Source organism: Chelonoidis abingdonii, chromosome 10 (assembly GCF_003597395.2).
Source record: "Chelonoidis abingdonii isolate Lonesome George chromosome 10, CheloAbing_2.0, whole genome shotgun sequence".
NCBI lineage: Eukaryota > Metazoa > Chordata > Testudines > Testudinidae > Chelonoidis > Chelonoidis abingdonii.
Window position 1 is genome coordinate 21467222 of NC_133778.1, and position 21708 is coordinate 21488929.

Genomic DNA, 21708 nt, shown 5'->3' on the forward strand with positions numbered 1-21708 from the left:
GGAAAACAAGTGGAAAATATTCAAGTGAAAGAGTATATTTTTTGTATATGCTTTTCACAACTCTTTCTGTCACAGAAAAAGGGTAATTCACTCAAACAATACAACACAATTCACTGAAATTTCATCAAGATTCCAACAAATCCATAAAAGTCAGGGAACTCCATCACATTTTGTTTTGCTCTATGTTTTATGATAGGATTATAATTTTGTAATTAAAAAAAAGAATGCATAGGACTGTCTCCACCAGATTTAGTCTGTGATGCCTGTGTCAGAATGAGAAAAAAATCTGCTTAGTATTGTGAAAACTCCACAATGAATTCCCCCCCCCAAATCTAGCAATTTGTTTTTATTCTTAGTAAAATTTCCAACTTTTTTAAAAATTTAAAGATGGTAAGCAGTCTTGAAACAGATTAAAATTATTGAGAAAAAGTTCATAACACAAATGTGGGGTCTCTAATCATACTTGCCTTACTCAGGGAGGTATTCTGCCTAAGAAGTGTAAGACCAGGACCTCAGTCACAAAAAACTCTACTTTGGAAGGTAAGCAGAACAAGTTTAGTTAACCTGAACAAGCCTAGTTAAACAAAAGAACAGTACGGAAGATTTACCCAATTTTGAAAAATATGATATTATATATTTTAAAATGTGTATTATTCTTAAAGACAGTTCTCTTCTTGCTTATCTTCCTCAGATTAGTCTTGGTTTACTTTTGAAACTTCTTTTATTTTTAACTTTGAAGACTGGGGAATTCAAAAATTCCATATCTGTAAACTGATCCCCACGCCTCAATTTACTGCAGAAAAGAAAGAATTAAAATATTAATGCCATTTAAATAATGAGAGGTCATATCACAACTCTTAAAATAGCAAACAATAGTTAGGGCTTGATGTACTGAAGTTGCCCGGAGGTTTTATGGAAAGCACACATTTCTGAAATTCCACTGCACAAACAAAAATTACTTTATAAATTGATAACCCTCAAAACTTTGCTACATATGTATTTATATGGCACACATCACCTTAACATCTGACCACTTTCCAAGTATTTAAATGTAGAAATAATATTTTTCTTTTTTGCTTCCCAAACTGTAGAAGAAATAGCTCGATTAATTTAGGAGGTTCTTTTTATTTAATTGTTTATGTATGAGGGAGTGTGTGAACAACTTACTGGGGGAAGGCTAAGTTTAAAAAAGCATTTTGCATTAAGTTATGAAAAGGGTGATGTGTGGTTTTTCTTTGGACTTATCTGTAGCCCTTCTATCTCATTGTTTAGTTGGATGTCACTTTCTTTTTTAGAAAAACTGGAACAAGGCTGTATTGCCACTGTGAGGGCTTTTTTGCTGCAACAAAATGATTGACACACTAGAAAGGTAAGTCGACCTATATTCGGTCATCTTACATCTTACAGTAATTACTGTAGTGGTGCATATCCATACTACCCTTCTTAGGTCTGTGGTGCATGTCCTCACCAGGAGCACTTCCACTGACCTAACAGGGTCAGTGGAGGGAGCTGAGAGCTTGGCCTCTCAGCTCTGCAGGCAGCCCCCTGCCAGGAGCCTGGCTTCCCCACAGGTTCTGGTGAGCTGTTCCCACCCACCCCACTGCTCCATGTTCTCCAATGAGAGCAGGGGAAGCTACTCGGAGTTTCTCTTCCCCGTTCCCTACCCAGGAGTGAGAGGAAGCTGCCCAGGGCTTCTCCTCCCCATTCCTCGCAGAAGCCAGGAAGCCTCCTCAATTTCATGGCTCACCCAGGCATAAAACTGACAAGGCTCCCCGGCTCCTGGCAGAGAACAGGTAGGGGTCCCTCACACTTCTTGTCCGGATTCCCAGCCAGGAGCTGGGTCCAAAGATGTTCCAGTTTCTCGCCCCAGGTCCCAGCCCAGAGCCAGGTTTGAAGCTGCCTAGCTCTCTAGAGTAGTGGAGGCTTTCTTGTCAATTTCAAGGCTCCTGCTGTGAAATTGACAAGACAGCGGATGTAAGGAACAGTGTCTACGGGAACTGCAAGACAGCGGATGTAAGGAACAGTGTCTTACACCTCTCATGGAGGTGGAGTTATTACATTGGTGTAGCAGGGCACTTACATCAGTGGGAGAAGGCTGTAGTGTAGACAATGGCATAATTATGTCAACATAAGCTGCCTTACATTGACCTAACTGTGCAGTGTAGACCAGCCCATGGAGTCCTTTGAATGGGTATCAGAGAGAAGGTGCCCATTTAGTGCCCATCTATCCTAATTAGTAAATACACAGACACATTTTCATTGTTTTTATATATAAATTACATTTCAAAATAGCAGTGATATTTTAGTCATCAATGCCCCAAGACTCACTGCACTTCTACTATAGTTAAAACCACTTGGACGTCAGACTTATTAGCATCATCTAAGTCATGTTACAATCAACCCAAAGTGACCTGCTCTTATGCAACCTTAATACTTACATAAAAGATGGATATTCTTTCAAAATGATCTTGGGTAGTACAATAGAAAAAATTAACTAATTAAACGTGAGCTAGTTGAGAGATCAGATTTCCAAAAGCAGCAAATGTAAAATTGGACATAGAAAGACCACTGGAGATGGTTAAAGGGTCAAACTAAACTCAAGACACTACTATATACTCTTGGAAAAAAATCTAAAGTCAATAGGAATAAAAAATCTACTCTTGTTATACTTTAAAATGCTAGCTTTCTTAATGAATTCTGAAAGTCCAAATGTTAGGTATCTACCACTATGTGTGTACATACCTCATTACTAACTGTTGGAAACACAGGGCCTGATTCTCCACTGCATTACTCCAGTTTTATGTTGGTGAAACTGCACTGACTTCAGTGAGTTATACCAGCATAAAAGTGAAGTAACACAGGAATGAATCAGGGTCATTTAACTCTTCAATTAAAATACTAACTTGGGACTATAAATGTAACCAATCTAGCTATTCAGTACAGTGTCCCAGATCATTTTAGATATGACATGCGTGTCAAGAAATAAACCAGAGAGATATCGGATAGGGATATTTCAGTAACACTGATGCAATAACAATTTGCTGAAAGAAAAACAAATACTTTACTTATACTGACCTGCTTATTTTGGGTTCTTTGTAGCAAACAGTGGTTCGTCTCCGTCTAGCTGGTGGTGTTGAGTTTTCTAAAATGTTCTGGAGTTTAGGCAAGGAAGTGTGGGAGTATAAACTGGTATTTGTCTGATCTTGCAGGGCCTTTCTACCTGTGAATAGTTATGCTTCCATCTTTCATTTCAAATAATTTCTGAATCACTGATTAAACCTTTTAAAAACAACTGAAAGCTAATATTTGTTAACTAAAGTTCTCTGGGTAGTTTCTACTTTGGAGTCACATGGACCTGATTCTCAGTGAATCCAAGTTCCACTCAGCACAGGACTGATGGATAGGGATAAAGAAATATTCTGGAGCCAGTTGAGGGCTAGCAAACTAGAAAAAGCCTCAGGGCTGCTGTAAGTTGGACCTGGCTTCCTATGACCCCAAGAGGTCGTTGTAGCGGTCAGGAATTGCCAAAGTACAGCTGTGCTACACTCATGGCCTCAAATGCCTGGGGATGCAGAGGGATGGCACAGAACCACCATGTGGAAACTCTCCCTATTGCCAAGGGAATTCCCTGGAAGCAGCACCTTCTAACTTTAATGCTCATACACGCCTACAGAGCTGCAGAAAAGGGCCACAGAGGAATGATGAATTGAGTCACATATCCTTAAACAGTGGAGAGACCTAGAGAGTTTGGGAAATTTCTCAGTTCCCTTCCTGCCATAAAGCATATAATAGGGAAACATAAGTACGGTATCAAAAAATTAGGCAGCTTTGGTAGGAAAATTCTTTTTTGATTTGAGCTTCCCCATAGCCTTCTGAGTTTACTTAGGACATTTCAGAATGCCATCCAATCTTTTCAACAGCCACTTTAATTTGGAATCAGAAGGTCAAAAATATTTGATAATTCGGGAGAAATACTGAAATGATTTACATTTCCTTATCTTCACCATACATCATCTTTCCTCTCAAAATCCCTAAAGCGAATTAGCATATAGAGGAATCTAAGCTGAAATAATGTGGAGATTTTCTAAACTCTTGGAGGAACTGAGAAACACACTAAACACTTCTGCGCCTCCTACGTGGTTTCAGACTCAATGCATGTAGATAGGTACATCTTATATCTTGCTTTAGAACTCAGATTGGGGCAGGAGTGAAAATTATTTCTTGATAATCACTTCCTGCAGTTTGAGTCAGGGCTCACATAGCTCCTGCTTGTAAGCACTGGGATGTTACTGGTCAGGCACAATGGTTGGAATTGGGAAGCAGGAACTAGAGCCAGGGGTCAAAGCTGGAGTCAGAGTCAGGAGTGAAGCCAAGGAGAAAAGCTGGAGATGGAGTTGTCATAAACAGATAGCTATGGGTTAATGTTTCTTTCACCTGTAAAGGGTTAACAAAGGGAACCAAACACCTGACCAGAGGACCAATCAGGAAACAAGATTTTTAAAAGCTCAGGGAGGGAATGTTTGGGTGTGTGTCCCTTTGTCTGTGTCTCCTGTCTGTCTCTCGGCTATGAGAGGGATCTTTCTATCTTCAAGCTTCTAATCTTCAGTTTCCAAGTTGTGAGTACAAAGGTAGAAAAACAATAGGCTTTTATTGTTTTTTTGTATTTACATGTGTGTAGTTGCTGGGATGTTTAAATTGTATTTCTTTTTGAATAAGGCTGTTTATTCATATTTTTCTTTTAAGCAATTGACCCTGTATATTGTTATCTTGATACAGAGACCATTTTTATGTCTTTTCTTTCTTTTTATATAAAGCTTTTCTTTTTAAAACCTGTTGGATTTTCTTTTCTAAGTGAGGCTCTAGGGGATAGAAATCCCTGTGCCAGGATTACGGTCTCTCTCAGGGAAAGACTGGGAGGGGGAAAAAGGAGGGGGGAAGGTAAATTGCCCTCTCTGTTTTGTAATTCAAGGAGTATAAGTACAGTAATCTTCCAGGATAACCCACAGAGGGGAAGCCTGGGGAGGAAGTAAAGAGAAGACAGGGGAGGGGGGTTATTTCCCTTTGTGGTAAGACTCAGGGCATCTGAGTCGTGGGGTCCCCCCAGGGAAGGTTTTGGGGAGACCAGAGTGAGCCAAACACTGGAATTTTTTGGCTGGTGGCAGCGCTATCAGATCCAAGCTGGTAATTAAGCTTGGAGGTTTCAAGCAGGCACCCACATTTTGGACTCTAAGGTTCAGAATTAGGAATTATGCTTATGATAGGAGTCAGGGGTCAAACCAAGAGTAACCTTCCCAATCCATGAGATACCAGAGTTTGCCTTGTCTGATTCTGGCATCAAGTATCTTGTGGACAATACACTCATTGTTGTCTTGAACACATACTGGCAAGGGGAGTGGTTAGGAGTGGTGAGGGAATGGGTTTCAGGAGTTGCATATGAAAACAGTGTATTCGGAGGAAACAGGGTAAGTCGAGTTCAAAGATGTAGGGGCCAAGGAACTGGTAGTCCAATTTGTGGGATAGCCTGTCATTGTGTAGGTGCTTCATCTAGAGCCATACCCTCTGGCCTATCCTTCCTATCATTGATGGTGTGCATATTGTTTATAACTTTTCATGGCATTCTCCAGCTGCCTTTTAGGTCATCTTGGGGTTGGTGTATCTGTTGTACCCAGTCCAGGGCTGCTGGAAGTTGTGGTAGAACTGATGCTGAAACTAACAATTTGAAGAAAAAATAAGGGCTTTGGTGAATTTCTATGTTATTGTACGCAAGCTCTGCCTGAAGTAGGATCAAGGACCAGTTGTTCTGGTGGAAGTTTATGTAGCATCAAAGATACTGCTCCAGGATCTAGCTGGTTCTGTCCAATGACCATGAGAAAGTCTTGCCTAAATAAACTGTTTTAGATAAATCTGAGCTGCCTTCTGAGTGGGACTAGTCAAAGAATACCTTGCATTATTACGTTAAGAACTGTCCTGGCTTCCTACTTACGTCTGGATGTAATTTAAGGTAGCTATACTGTATACTCAGGAATTCAGTCATTATCAGTTCAACATAAACTGAGGTTGCTGACCTTCAGTGCCTGGGGAAAGTCCAGCTGTTTTCTAAGAACACTGAACAGAGAAGTAGAACTAGGGAGTATTGATATTATGTTTATTCCTGATTTATGAAGTCTAACTAGTTTAACAATATTAACATCATTTGTTTAAACTGTAAAGTCTGCAGGGACACTGATAAGGGGTGCATTTTTTTTTAAACCATGTATGAGTCAGAGCTGCTAGGTATGCCAGGTGCCCTTTGAACACATCTATACAAGGTGGACCTCAACTATACACGCACATTTATGCTCTGAGACCTTCAAGCTAAACATTGTAGCATGTTTAAATATTGGCACAGATGGTACCTTTACATGACTCTTTATCTCCTGTAATGCAGAAGTACAACAGTTGAATGAGACTATATATTGCAAGCAATTTCAGTATTCCTCCCAGATTGAAAAGTTTGAACTTCTTTTCTGAATATTAGAAAAATATTAGAATATTAGAAAAATAGGCTGGCACTTCAAAGTATCCTTATACACAGATATCAGAGAAGTTCTGAACAAGATATTCTTTGCGAAGTTCTCAGAATTCATGTTGAAGTTAGGGTATTCTTAATGAAATTTCATACTGATGGGAACTGTAAGAGCAGTAAATGGAAAATACTCTTGGCTCTATCCAGGGGCGGCTCTAGGTATTTTGCCGCCCCAAGCACAGGAGGCAGGCTGTCTTCTGCGGCTTTCCTGCAGGAGGTCCCCAGTCCCGCGGATTTGGTGGCAGCCTGCGGGAGGTCCACCGAAGCTGCGGGACCAGCGGACCCTCCACAGGCATGCCGCCGAAGGCAACCTCCCTGCTGCCCTCGTGGCGAACGGCAGACCACCCCCTATGGCTTGCTGCCCCAGGCACGTGCTTGGTGTGCTGCTGCCTGGAGCCACCCCTGACTCTATCATCCATTTGCAAGAAGAGTCTAATAAACCTTAAAATTGTTATTTGCCCCTTACACAGCAGTGAAACAGATGACAGCTTGCCCTCCTGAACTGTTCCATTTTAAATATTCAAGAGCTGATCTTTCCATGTAATTCTATCACATTCATTGCAAAGATAGCAGAGGCACTATCAGGTTGATTCTCTGAAACTGTAAACAACTTAAAGTTGCTTGTGCTAAACATGATTCTGGGATATAATTTAAACCAATAAGAATATTAGCTACTGTAACCAAAGAAAAACCCTTCAGTGGTTCTGTCCTTCCAATTCTACTCCTGCATTACTTAGCTTGGATGGTGCTTGAAAATTTATGACTAAGAGTGGCGATCTATACAGGCAATACTAAAAGAAGTTAGCTTTCTTTTGTACAAGGCATTACTCAATCACAGGGGTTCTCAGGACAAATTTTTTGGTCGTCTCAGATGCGGAAACCAACTCTTGCTGGTGGCAGCTCTCACACTTTTTCCTAAAATACTTGATTAGCTTTAGAAAAACTAAATAAATATGCACATATATACATCCAAATCATTGTAATTTATTTATTGCTAGCTAGTAAGTCTGTTGTGAAAAGTGATATTAACAAACATATGTGTCACTTTTCATAGCAGATTTACCCAGCCCTGGCAAGCCTGGGGACAAATTAAGGCCTGGATGGAGGGATGGGAGAGGCAGTGAGGGCCAGGGCAGATAGGGGTGGGGGGCTGGAGCCTAAAGCCCTGCGGCCAGAGCCTGAAACCCCACAGCCGGAGGATGGGGTCCATGGATAGAGCCTGAAGCCATGTGGCTGGAGCCTGCGGCTTGCCACTGAGCAGCCAGAGCCCAGGGCTGGAGCCCAAAGTCCCATGACCAGAGCCTGCTGCCCTGCCACCCCAGGGCTGAAGCCCAAAGCCTGAGTCCACCACCCTTGGGAAGGTGGAGAACTCACTGGCTGCCTGCTCCTCCAGCATTGTGCCCCAGGTGTCTCTAGAGTAGGGGCAGGGCCCAAGCCCTGCTGCTGGCCCCAGCATCCAGGAGTAACAGAGAGGGGGAAGGAGCTCTACTCCCCCTTCCCCCCCCCAATCACAGTCCAGGAGGTTGTGGCCGCAAGAAAGGTCCCTGGTGGCCGCATGTGGCCACATTTGAGAAATGATGAAGAAATTTCCTTATCTCTTTCTCTACTCAAAAACTTACCACTGCCTGTTCCTGAGAGTTTTTGGCAAGACACTTTAAAATCTGTCTCCATCTTCTTTGCTCTATTAGCACACAATACTTTCTCATAGTTAGTTTTTTCAAAGACTTCAGAGTTCTTCAGTACAGGGACGTTTTCTGAAATTTTATGGTAGTCAACAGCAGAGAGTTCCACATGTGGGAGACCCTCCTGCAAAAAAGTGCATGAATTAAACAGCATATCCTTAGAACAGGTCACAGGTGAGAATTTTAAAAGGCATGGTTCTTCAACCGTAATGTTCGTTAATACTGATTTATTGATCAACTTGTTCATGAAGGGATCTCTCTCTGTTCTGATCTTTTGGTCATCTAAAATATTCTGTTCCACCTGGTCAACTTGCCTGATGTCACATTCTTCTAGCCTGGTCTCAGAAATAAGTCTCTCATTCCTTTTAATCTGATCATCTGGAGAAATGACAATACAAGTCTTTTTATTTGCCTTTGATATACTGTCTACCCCTTTCTTTAACATATTAACATTATATTCATCCGCCTTCTTCAAGGAAGATCTAGCCCACTGCTTGTTTACAGTTACACTGCTCTTAATATCTAAAATTCCTTTGATTTGCTGAGTATTTGTAGTTTTGTTTCCATGAACAATCTCAGTGTGCAACATGTCCTCATTTTTTAACTCCTGTCTTACAGGAAGTGCGCACTGTGTAAAATCATCTGGCTGTATATTAGTTTTCAGGCTAGCTTTTGCCAATATATTCTTTGAACTGCCCAGCGAAACCTTATTACTCTTTTGTTCTATTTTTTTTATCTCTACACAGTGACTAGAAGTCTGTATCTCTCTCCTGTCACTGTAATTATCTTCTTTGTGACATTCACTCTTCTGGTGTTGTTTTCTTTTGCAATCAGGTTTGCATGCCTTTGCTCCAGGCCGTTTTGAACTACTGGCTGAATGCTCCTCAATTTCCTCTCTACCATAATTTGTTTTGCTTATCGTAGAAGGGATCTGGAAAGTCTTGCAGTTTCTTTTTGGTTTGATATGTTTCTCATTTACATCCACTAAGTCCTGCTGTAAAGACAAAACACCAGAGATGTGGTTTTCTATGCATGGCATGCTTTTAGTACAATAATCTTTTGATGGGGACTTACTATTAGATGAGCTAGAATCTGGGTTTTGGAACTTGTCCATATTTTCTAATCTTTCTGAGAGAGTTCGTTTGTTTATTTTCTGTTGTAAATCAGTTTTTTGTTGTTTACTTGGGCTTGCTAAATTAACTAGATATGTCCTTCTGGTAGCTTTATCATTGTACTGGGAATTCTGTACATCATGTTTATTGATCCTTTGCAGTGTCAGCTCTCCCAAAGCATTCCTTTTATCCACCTGTTCTGCCTCCAACTGAAACTTTGGAGTGTCTGATTCATTAGTGTTTGAATCTATAATCTTTTCAGTATTTCTGTGCCTTTTTTCACTATGAAAATCTGAACCGCCTTTAGGATTGCTTTTAATTTTCTCTTTATCTTTTTTTCCTGTGTTTGAATACCTCACTTTTCTCAAATTTGCTGAAATTTTATCAGTTTTGGCATTACTATTCCTTTTATTTTTGGCTTTTGATGTAATTGTGAGTATCTTCCCCACATCACTGGCAGTCAGTTCCATTTCAGTATCATAAACAGTTTCCTCAGGCTTTAGCTGGTTACCAAAATAGACCTCATTTGAATTTGTCTTAAATTCATTGCTAGGGTGAAGTGGTGAATCAGGATGAGACAACATATTTGGTTTTGCTTGCACACTCATTTCATTGGTGGTGTTGCCCTTGTCAATGCTCCAATCTGACACATTACTTGGGGTCACTTTTCTATTAAAATCCGCTATACCTGTGTGAGCATTTGATCTACAAGAAGTTGAATGTTTTTTCCTTTCAGTCACATTTCCACAGAGTGGTAATGGACTATCATGTGGTTTTGTAAACTCTTCAGACTGCCCCACAGATGGCACATTATCCAGATCAGACATAAGGGCATTATTGGAGCTTAGTAATGTACATGGTTGATTTTCTGCAACCAAAGCAAGTGAATGTCAGTGACTTAAAAAACGTAAAAAAAGTATCCAAAATGTGCATTTCACACTCACTTATAGCTTTCAGACTAGCATGGATTACTGAAGTTTGCACCAGAAATATGTAGATGATCATTTTAGGTGAAGTGTTGTACTATACTTTATACATAGAATACTGTACCATATATAGTATACCCCTTCCCTGCAGAGTCTATCAACAGCCTTCTACAGTGTCAATCAGGAGGTGCTACTGACTAACTTTTGAATTCTAGTGGAACAATGATGCTGCTTTAGTGTGACTTTATTCTTTTTCTCTTGGAGATATCACAATGGATAGTTATGGGCAACTGCTCTGTCCCTCCAAGGGCTCTCAAGTTAGGGTTACCACAGAGTTCCATATTCAACACTTCTATTCAACGGTATAGTGCAGTGGTTCTCAACCTATTTACCACTGTAGGCTGCATATGCAGCTCTCTATGTGTTATGTGGGCCACATCCATACAATATATATACTACCTGTATGACCCCAAGGATATCACATGGGCCGCATGTGTGTGCTGACTGGGTTGAGAACCACTAGTATAGATCTTAAAACATCAGTATAGACAGCTGATCATTCATTACCAGAAGATCACTGACCAATACATAAAACGTGCCAAAGCCAGGCATATTCCCAGAATTACAAGGGTCAAGGAGATTCAAGGCTCAGGGTGCAATGATTTTGGCATACAAATAACATCAGCTTTATATCTCCCCCTTTCTCACTCATTCAGCTCAGATAATATCATTGAAACCACAGATAGCATCTGGTTGAGACTGAAGAATAGATGGTCTAAAAAACCTCAATGCAGAGATGACTGAAGTAATAACAGTATGTTGAGGAAAGAGAGCTGGAGGATATCACAGAAGTCCTTGGGGGTTTTGTTCTACGATTGTTTGCCCATGTTTGCAACTGAAAAGTGCAGTTTGAGCCCTAGTTGCACAACAGCAATGACCTGGAATACATGTTTATATCTACATCTGGTGAAGAGGATGCAACCTTTACTGTCAGAAGTAGATGAGTTTACTTACCTGTAACTGGAGGCTCTTCAAAATGTGTGGCCCCTATCTGTATTCCACAGTGTGGTTAGACATGCACCACATGCCCCTGGAATCAGAGAATTTGAAAGTAGTGTCTGTTGGTCCATGCATGCACCCTGGCTTGCCTTGTACCTCCGACCGAGGCAATAAAGGGCAGGGCAGGGCAGACCGACCGCCTCTTCACTTCCTTCTCCACCATGAATCAGACAAGATCCAAAGCAAAGGGGAAAAGGTGCGGGTAACAATAGCAGTTGCCATGGCCCTAGAGGAAGACAGGCCGTATTGACTACAAATTGGAGGCCAGTTCAGGCTATTAACTTTCCTTCCTCTATCACAGCTTGGAAATGAGTATGATCCTGCTGTGGGATGCTGTAGGTGAATTCCTCTTAGCATAGTTCAGGAAATCATATTTAGCCAATAGTTCTTGATAACTGGCTATCCTGAACTGAAGACTAGAGGATGAGAAAACCTTCCTCCCCAGCAGATCTAAGTGTTTATCCTCCTTATCTGTGGGAGCGGATCTGGGTAGTTGTTGCCTGGACCTTTCCAAAGCAGCCTGAACCAACAATGAGTTGGAAGCTTGGTGAGAGAATAAGAATTCTGAACTCTTAGCCAGCACATAACAATGTCTCTCTGCCCCTTGGGAGGGTAGACGTGCCAGTGGCACGGGTGTGCCACACTGTCCTAGCCAGCTCTAGTATGGGCTCATTAATCAGGAGGGCTATTCTTGTAAGTTCATAGGTGTGGAGGATGTCCCAGAGCTTGTGTTGGGAGTCCTAGATCTCCTCTATGCAATCTAAAGTCCCCTGGTGACTCTGCACAGCAGATCTTGGAACTGCCTGAAGTCATCAGGAGGAAAAAGGGATGTTGAAGTCACTGCTTCATCCAGCAATGATGATGGTTGTCTAGCCTGTTCTGGTAGAACTGCCAGAACCAGATTGTAGCGTTCCTCCTCCTTTATCAGATCTGAGGTTAAATTGATGGTTCCCTCAGAGGGCAGGCAGGCAGCAACTCCCTGCAGGATTGGATAGATTCTGAAAGAGGGTACTGGTGCAAGGGTCCCCAATATGGCCAGTAAGAGGGTCAACAGGTGGCCAAGGAGATCACCATGGCATGGGGGACCAGTGACAGATTAGGCAGTGGTTAGTCCCAGGGCGTATGGGGCTCCTGCGAAATGGGTAAGAGTGGTACAGGAGGAGTGGTTCCTTCAATAGCTCTGAATCTCCCGAGGAGGAAAAGGCTGATATGGGTTCCAGTGGACCATCAGTGCTGTTGGAGAGGTGTAAGCATAGGCACCAACTCTGTGGGTGCTCTGGGGCTGGAGCACACACAGTGAAAAATTAGTGGGTAAAATTAGCAGGGGTGGGAAGAGGCAGTGCAGGGGCAGGGTCGGGGGGGGGGGGTGTCAAGCACCCACCTGGCAGAAGGGAAGTTGGCGCCTATGGATGTAAGTTATATATTGGGATGGGGGGGGTGAGGGCAATAGGCTTTGTCCTGCAGGAAGGTCTCTTGGAGGAGATATAAGATCCCTGGAAATGGAGGATCCTGAAGGATAGGGGGGGATTCTGGCTCTGGGAGAACAAAAATATTCTGTGGTGCAGCCATGGATCCAGATCTCTGAGGTTTAAGGGGCACTCTTTCTGTCAGGGCCATTGGTGCTGGCAATGATGATGGTAACTGGTAATGGTCAGTCTTCACTGGTGCCAGAGGGTCCTGGGTCTTGTGAGGAGCAAGGGATACTGATTCTAATGGAGCCCAGCCTAGAGCTGGTGGAGCCCAATGTTTCTGGGCTTTCTTTTTGTGCCTATAGGACTTAGGATGTACTAAGTCCTCAAGAGCCAACCTGCTGCATTTGCTTGCAGGCATGTCTGATTTCCTTGAAGTGGACTTACAGGAAGTCCCATGCTTCTGGGAGTGCTTCCTAACTTCCTGACTAGGCCCACCGTGGGGTCTGTGAGGGTAGATTCTCCACCACTGGAGATTCTACACCTTAGAAACATTTGGAAACTGAAGCTGGTGCAGAGTGGAGCACCGCTCTATTTAAGTAGTATTCCTTGTCGAGAAGACATGATAACAATTCTCTGAGATCTGCACTGGGTTTTGCAGGGAGTTTAGGGTGCTGGTTCTGATCTATAAAGCCCTAGATATCCTGGGATTTTGCTAATTAAAACCATCTACCTTTTTTCGTGATATTACCACAGCTGCAGTCAGTGAAAGTGCTCAAGATGATGTCACCTTGGAATAGAAGAGGTGAATATCCTGGTGTTTTCTGTGAGACCCCTTGGCTCTACAGTATGTTTTTCCATGGACTGAAATAGCCCAAATATGTTAACTTTAAAGTTTTAGAGGCCATCTATTTGCTAAGGCTTTTGGGGAAGGCTGAATGCATGGGAATAATTTGGGGTGTTGTTATGCTCTTGGGTAGTTATTTGTGTAAGAACTGCTCTTTAAATAAGTGATTCACGCATAGCTGTGGACGGGCATCCTTGTTTGCAATTAAATGAAAGAAAACATTAAGGCTTATGAAGTCCCCAGAAGTCTACACTGACATGAAATGGTGGCTTTTATTTATCATGTATCTGTACTGTATCTCACCATAATTAATTTATTTTATATACTAAACATAGTAATTTCTAAAAACAAATAGATTACAAAAAATTAATACACCATACCTCTGAAAAATATATTTGAAGCAAAGATTGTTTCCATTTTGTCTATTTCATTTGACTTTTGCTTATTTTTCTCAGACTCTAACAACAATTCAACATTGATCTGAGCTGGGCAAATCTCATTTGATACTACAGAGGTGAGGTTACAAAGATCTTCTGTCTTTTCACACAATGAAGGGCTGCCCTGCTGTTTTGCATTATGTACTGCAATTAATGGAACCTTCATTGGCATTCCTACAGATCTGAAAAGAGGAAGTTTTACTATGAAAGAGAAATATATTGTATAATGTATCTCATAAATACTATATGAAAGTAAGCAGAAAACAAGAACTTAAGTGGAGTGTTTTGCTTGGTTATATCTTAGGGGAAATTTTATTTTTTTCTGATGCACTCTCTCTTTTGCATGCTAGCAAGGAATGACAAAATTTATGCAGACAACAGTTTAGCCTATTTGTGTATTTTGCTAATAATCTGATGTCTCAAACAATCTTTTTCCAAACTAGACACAAAAGCTTTCCTGATTGCTTTTAAAAAAATCTCTCTTCTTTATTCTAGAACAGCATGCAGCAACTAGGGGGTCTATAAAAGCCCCTGAGAGATTTTAGCAGAATTTCACATTTGCATGCTCACCCAGTTTGTGAAACAGACCCATATTACCTGACTGAATGATATGAAGCCTTGGACTGATGATCAACACAGCTGCTTTGACCACTTGGCACTGTAAGAGGATTCTGAATATGCTATTAAAAATAAGACAAAAAGGTAAGTATCCATTAGAAACTGCTTACAGGTCTGGAGTATTATACACAGTCCCAAGGTAAAGGAATCATTAGGTAGAGAACAGGTGAGGTGAAGAAAAGTGGATGATAAACTGCAATATATCATATAGCTATTACCACTATAGCATATATATGTTATGCATATAAATGTTTATACAGCCTAGAGAACATTCCTTCAAAAGAATACAGTGATTTCAAGGAAAAAATTGTTTTATGCCCAGACAAACCTTTTTTTATATTTACATACTATTTTATTCCCAAAGCACATACACATACATAAATTATTTCACACATCACTGAAATGCAGAAGCTATATAAGAATGCACAGCAATTGTGTTCAATAGTTTAGAACAGGAAGTGAAAAAATATTGTGTTGAAACTATATAGGTATACAGGAAAGCAAAATGTATTACCTAAATTGGAATTCTGCCATGATACTAGGATTCATACCTCATTTTTCAAGCAGAGGTCTCATCTAACAGCACTTTTGCACCACGTTGCTTCATCAGGATAAGTAGCTAAGTAACTTTAGAAACAGTTTCTCGAAATACAAAGGGTGAAATCTTGGCTTCCTTGAAATCAATTACAAAACTCCCATTGACTTCATTGGGACCAGGATTTCATCCCAAATACCTAAACACTTGGGGTAAAATTTTCAAAAGTGCCTACATGATTTAGAAGCCTACATTCCATTGAAGATCAATGGGTCTTAAGTGCTTTTGAAAATTTTACCCTTGGTCAAAAATTAAATAGTATAGACTATAAGACTAAGCAGCAGAGACAATAGCCTTACCCTCTTTTATTTACAACATTGTAAATATTCAAACAAAACACACTTACCTCAGAAAAACTGCTCATTTCAATTGCTGTTAAAAGGTTGCTATTCATAAATGCTTCTATTTCTATGAGAGTTTTATTCTGTATATAAAAATATAAATGAGGACTTAAAGATGGAATTTTCTTTTAAACAGTTAAGCCATTATACAAGAAGAAATCATAAATAACAGTAAAAATATTTTGTAACCTTTTCATGATCAAGGCAAAGGAAGAAGCAATTTCTACATTTGATTAATTTGCTTACTGAAAAATATAAAAGTAAAACTGGGATTAAAATGTCCACACTGAGGTGTCTTGTTGAGTTTCGGATCAGTCAGAAGCATGAGGTGATCCTATTAAGAAAAAATGAATTCTGAACAAGAATGCTGAGAGACAATATATATATATAGCCCCACTTTTTTCCATCCTGTTGGCAACTGTGTATTTTAAATAATCACTGTAGATAAAATATTTTTAAATGTTTAAGTTAAAAAAATTAAACTAATTTTCTGTTAAGTTTCCATTAAAATGTGATATTTGTTTTTAGTTGCTCAGAAGGTTTAAGTATTATGGTAATTACAGCATACCAAACGGTTTAATTTTTGACGAAGTACGACATTATGAAAATGCAACTCCTCTACTTCTTTCTGTAGAAAAATCTTCTCATTCTTCAGCCTCCGAGTATTTTCCTTCTCCAGAGTCAAAGCCAGAGCCAATGCTTTATTATTATGTTTTAAAGATATCTTAAAAATAGAAGAGTTGTCTGTAGAAAGAAATAAAATAATTATAATTTTCTACTTTTTGCTCACCTCTCATTTTCTTCCAGTCAGTCTGCCTCTGTCTCAGCTACAGTCTATGACATTACTCATAGTTCTGATGGAGCAGTAGCAATGCTTACAGCTGGCCTAAGATACATTACAAACCTTTGTTTTCAGTTGCTTTATCACTTTGAAAACTATCCAGTCAGGTTCAAGTTAAAAGTTTATTCCATTCATGGTCTCTGCCTCAAGCTGAACTTTTTTTTTTTTTTGTGTTAAAGTCTGAGCAAAAACTGCGTAGCTGTTTCTGAGAACAAGGTTAATAATGGGTAGTTTTGCCAATGTTAAAATATATTTCTGGATTTGTTCATTTGTTTTTAGAACAACTCTAGTGTCTCAAAGCTTTTGAGTAGGAACTTAAAATTTAAAAGGAGGTAAAACTCCTTAGGTCTCAGAGAGGATTTCCACTGTGATTTTGAAAATCTGTCCAGTCACAGAAAAAAAAATCACTATTTGCACAGACACAGTAGAACCAATTGGACACTTGCTCTTCATTGTCTTAATGTTCTAATCTACTGTGTATGATTCAAAGTGCTGCTGAGTTTTCTGCATAATACACACAAAACTAGAGACAAGACACAGGCAAAACTGATTCTATTCCTGTATCAAAATACTTTTTGGCTTAACAATAGTTGTTCTGGGCTGGGAGCAAGAAGATCTTGAGTTCTAGTTGCACTTCTTCCAGTGCCTATGTTACTAATTCTGTGACCTTCAAAATCATTATTGAGCAAGGCCTCACGCTTCTGCCTTCAGAGACAGATAAGTATTTATGATTTTCCCACATTTTACAGCTGAGATATTTGAAAATCTGAGAGGCTGCATGATCAATTCTAGCAGTGATGGGAATAGAATCCCACGACAACCCCGTCTCATTCACATATCTCATTGCATTGTCTCTCATAAAGAACATGCAAAAACTATGTGTTTAGCCATGGAGTCTGTAAAATGAAGCTATTCTTGACTCATTCAGTGCACAGGACAGATACTGCTCAGAGAATGATGCAGTTGTTAAAGAGCTTTGGTTATTCTCAAGTATCAGAGGGGCAGCCATGTTAGTCTGGATCTGTAAAAGCAGCAGAGAATCCTGTGGCACCTTACAGACTAACAAGACGTTTTGGAGTATGNACGTCTGTTAGTCTATAAGGTGCCACAGGATTCTCTGCTGCTTTTGGTTATTCTCATCATTCAGTATGTGGCCCCATGACTTATTTACACCCCAACATATTTTGCAGATGAGGAAAAGTGAGGCACACAGAAGTTAATGCCAACATTTTTTAAAAATCCACTAATTTTGGTGCCCAATATGAGATAACTACAACTTGACTGTAGACATATTGAACAACCACAACTACCACTGAGGCACTTGAAATTAGTGTGCACTTTTAAAAGGTTTGGCATAGCTGACTTGCCAAAGGTCAAGGAACAAAAGTCTAATGAAGAACCAGGTAAAGAATACAATAATTGTCATTCCAAGTAACATGTTTTAGCCACAAGACCATCTTTTAACTCTCAACTTTAATATTATATTAATAATAATCCTCTTTATTTAGGCAATTTAGCAAACATTAAGCACATCCATCGCCCCATCTACTTCAATGGTGTACACAGTATATGGATTAAATTGCTGTAACGGTTTACTTTAAAGTAATTATACTCACTTATTATTTTAGTTTTGATTTTAGACACAAGAGAGGCATTCAGTTTTGCAGCTTTTAAAGCTCTATCCTTCTTCTCTTTCGAGTGCCCTCTAATAGAACTCAGGGAGAAAATGGAGGATGTTTCAGCAGTTGCTTGATTCGCCATTGTCAAAAAGGCCCTGTTTATCACAAAGAAAAAAAGTACAAAAGGATACAATATAAAGATGGCTTGCAGTGTTGTTATAGTCATGTTAGTCCCCAGATAACAGAGAGACAAGGTATGTGAGGTGATATCTTTTATTGGATCAACTTCTGTTAGTGACAGAGACAAGCTTTTGAGCTCTGAATTCAAAATAGTACATCCACACCTTGAATACTGCGTGCAATTCTGGTCGCCCCCTCGCAAAAAAGATATATTAGTATGGGAAAAAGTGCAGAGAAGGGCAACAAAAATTATTAGGGGAATGGAACAGTTTCCATATGAGAAGAGATTAAAAAGATTGGGACTGTTCATCTTAGAAAAGAGATGACTAAGGAAGGATACGATAGAGGTCTATCAATCACAGATAGTGTGGAGAAAGTGAAGGGACATGTTATTTACCCCTTCATATAACACAAGAACCAGTGGTTATCCAATGAAATTATAGGCAGCAGGTTTAAAACAAACATAAGAAAGTACTTTTTCACACACCACACAATCAAACTGTGGAACTCATTGTCAGGGGATGCTGCGAAAGCCAAAAGTATAAGCAGGTTCAAAAATGAATTAGATACATTCGTGGCAGATAGGTTCATCAATGGCTATTAGCCAAGACAGCCAGGGGTGCAACCCCATGCTCTGGGTGTCCCTAAGCCTCTCATTGTCCAAAAGAAGCTGGGACTCAACAACATGGAATTTATCATTCAATAAGTGCCCCTTTATGTTCATTCTCTCTGAAGCATCTAGCACCAGTCACTGTTGGAAGACAGGATACCGAGCTAGTGGACCACTAGTCAGACCCAGTACGATCATGCTTCTGTTCTGTTCTTATCCACTCTATAAAGGCACATTTATGCTTGTGCTTTTAAAAATAAAAAGTAACAGGTCTCTATTTAGGGTTACTTATCCCTCTTAATCCTAGAGATATCTCAGTTTTCAGAGATCTCTGGGCTCTTAGCCCTGCTATCCACTACAAGGCAAGGTCAAATTTAGCAGTGTTAGGTTGATTTTATAAGCAATGTGGACACACAACTAACCCCGTTCCGTCGACCTAAAGGACTCTTACAAATCGTCTGCTGTACTCATCCCTGGTGAGGGGAGTAGTGCTAAAATCGACGTTCTTGGGTCGAATTTGGGGTAGTGCACATGCAGCAGTAGCAGCAGATGTGCAATTCAATGATATAGGCCTCTGGGAGCTACCCCAGAGTGCTCCAATGTGACCACTTAGGACAGCACTTTCAACTCCGATGCACTAGCTAGGTACACAGGAAAAGCCCTGGGAACTTTTGAATTTCATTTCCTGTTTGGTAAGCGTGGCGAGCTCAGCAGCACAGGTACCCATGTAGTCCCAGAATCGCAAATGAGCTCCAGCATGGAGTGAACATGAGACACTGGATCTGATTGCTATATAGGGAGAAGAAACTGTGCAGGCAGAACTCCAATCAAAAAGAAGAAATGCTAATACAGGGGTCGGCAACTTTTCAGAAGTGGTGTGCCAAGTCTTCATTTATTCACTCTAATTTAAGGTTTCGCGTGATAGCAATACCTTCCAAAAATATTAAAATTTTCTCTTTCTATAAGTCTATAATATATAACTAAACTATTGTTGTATGTAAAGTAAATAAGGTTTTTAAAATTAAAATGCAGAGTCCCCTGGACCAGTGGCCAGGACCCAGGCAGTGAGAGTGCCACTGAAAATCAGTTCACATGCCGCCTTTCGCACAAATGCCATAGGTTACCTACCCCATGCACTAATATATATGCCAAAATCGCACAGGGCATGGTGGAGACAGGCTACACCTGGGACACACAGCAGTGCCGTGTGAAAGTTAAAGAGCTCTGGCAAGCCTACCATAAGACAAAGGAGGCAAACGGTCGCTCCGGGTCAGAGCCCCATACATGCCACTGCATGCCATTCTGGGTCGGGGACCCTACCAGTATCCCACCACTGTCCGTGGACACCTGCAAGGGGGAGTCTCACACAACGTGGAGGAGGATTTTGTGGATGAGGAAGAGGAGGAGGAGGAGAATGTGCAGCAGGCAAGCGGAGAATCCATTCTCCCAGGCAGCTAGGACCTTTTCATCACCCTGGAGCCAATACCCTTCCAAGGCAGGTGACCAGACCCTGAAGGCAGAGAAGGCACTCTGGTGAGTGCACATTTGTAACTACACTGCAGGGGTTAAAAACAATTGTGTTTAATGTTTGATTTGCCCTGAAGAATTGGGATGCATTTGCGGCCAGTTCAGCTACTGGAAAAGTCTGTTAACATGTCTGGGGATGGAGCAGGAATCCTCCAGGGACATCTCCATGAAGCTCTCCTGGAGGTACTTTGAAAGCCTTTGCAGAAAGTTTCTGGGAAGGGCTGCCTTATTTCATCTTCCATGGTAGGACGCTTTACCATGCCAAGCCAGTAGCAAGTAGTCTGGAATCACTGCAGCACAAAGCATGGCAGCAAATAGTCCTGGGTTTTGGTGGCATTCATGCAAATTCAGTCTTTATCTTTCTGTGTCAGCCTCAGGAGAGTGATATCACTCACGGTCACCTGGTTGAAATAGGGGAATTTTTGTAAGGGAACAGTAAAAGGACCTCCTTCATGCTGGGCTGTTTGTGCTTGGCTAAAAGGGATCATCCCAGAGAACAGCCACAAGATGGGGGGAGAGAGGTGCTGCACATCCAACCCAAAGCTGCAGCTCCCTCCTTTTAAACAGCAAACCCAATTGGCATTGCTTGCTATGGGAAAGGAGGACGCTGCAATCTGAAACCATTCCCACATGTTATGAAGGCAGAAGAAGCCAACCCTGTGTACCCTTTGGCTTACTATGGCTGCCTGGAAACCGAATTCTGTTGCCCATCCGTGTGTGATGTCTCACCATACTGGCAGGCACTATTAAGGCAAAATATGACTTTGTACCTAAAGCACATGTGCTGTCTGCTGTGAATTGCTCGATTCACTGTGAAAGAGTCTCCTTTGTGTTCTCAGAAATGTATCTTCTTAAATTTTAGTCTCCCTTTTTATCCCCCCTGCCGATGCAAATGTTTCTATGCTTCCTGTATCACCTCCGTCCCTGAGGTTATCGCAGATTAGAAGGCAAAAAAACCACACTTGCAATGACATGTTTTCAGAGCTCATGCAGTCCTCCTGCACTGATAGGGCACAGATGAATGCATGGAGGCATTCAGTGGCAGAGGCCAGGAAAGCATTCAGTGAGCGTGATCAGAACACGCAGTAGGAAATGCTGGGGGAGCAAATAGATATGATCAGGCATCTGGTGGAGCTGTAGGAAAAGCAACAAGAGCACAGACCGCTGCTGCATCCATTGTATAACCACCTGCCCTCCTTGCCAAGTTCCATATCCTCTTCACCCAGAGGCCCGAGAATAGGGGGAGGGAGGTTCTGGGCACCCAGCCACTCCACTCCAGAGGACGGCCCAAGCAACAGAAGGCTGTCATTCGAACAGCTCTGATTTGTAGTGTGGCTACG

General features: G+C 41.1%; 1 protein-coding gene across 1 annotated transcript in view; it reads right to left on the minus strand.

Moving 5' to 3' along the window:
• Positions 1-378: 378 nt before the first annotated feature.
• The window catches only part of SGO2 (shugoshin 2), a 28504-nt gene continuing 7174 nt past the window's right edge, over positions 379-21708 (minus strand). Inside the window, 8 exon segments of the mRNA XM_032806348.2 lie at positions 379-793; positions 3076-3220; positions 8185-10227; positions 13981-14219; positions 14608-14717; positions 15597-15674; positions 16160-16335; positions 18049-18206. Of these exon segments, the coding sequence (XP_032662239.2) occupies positions 688-793; positions 3076-3220; positions 8185-10227; positions 13981-14219; positions 14608-14717; positions 15597-15674; positions 16160-16335; positions 18049-18206 (3055 nt within the window). The 3' untranslated portion in view covers positions 379-687.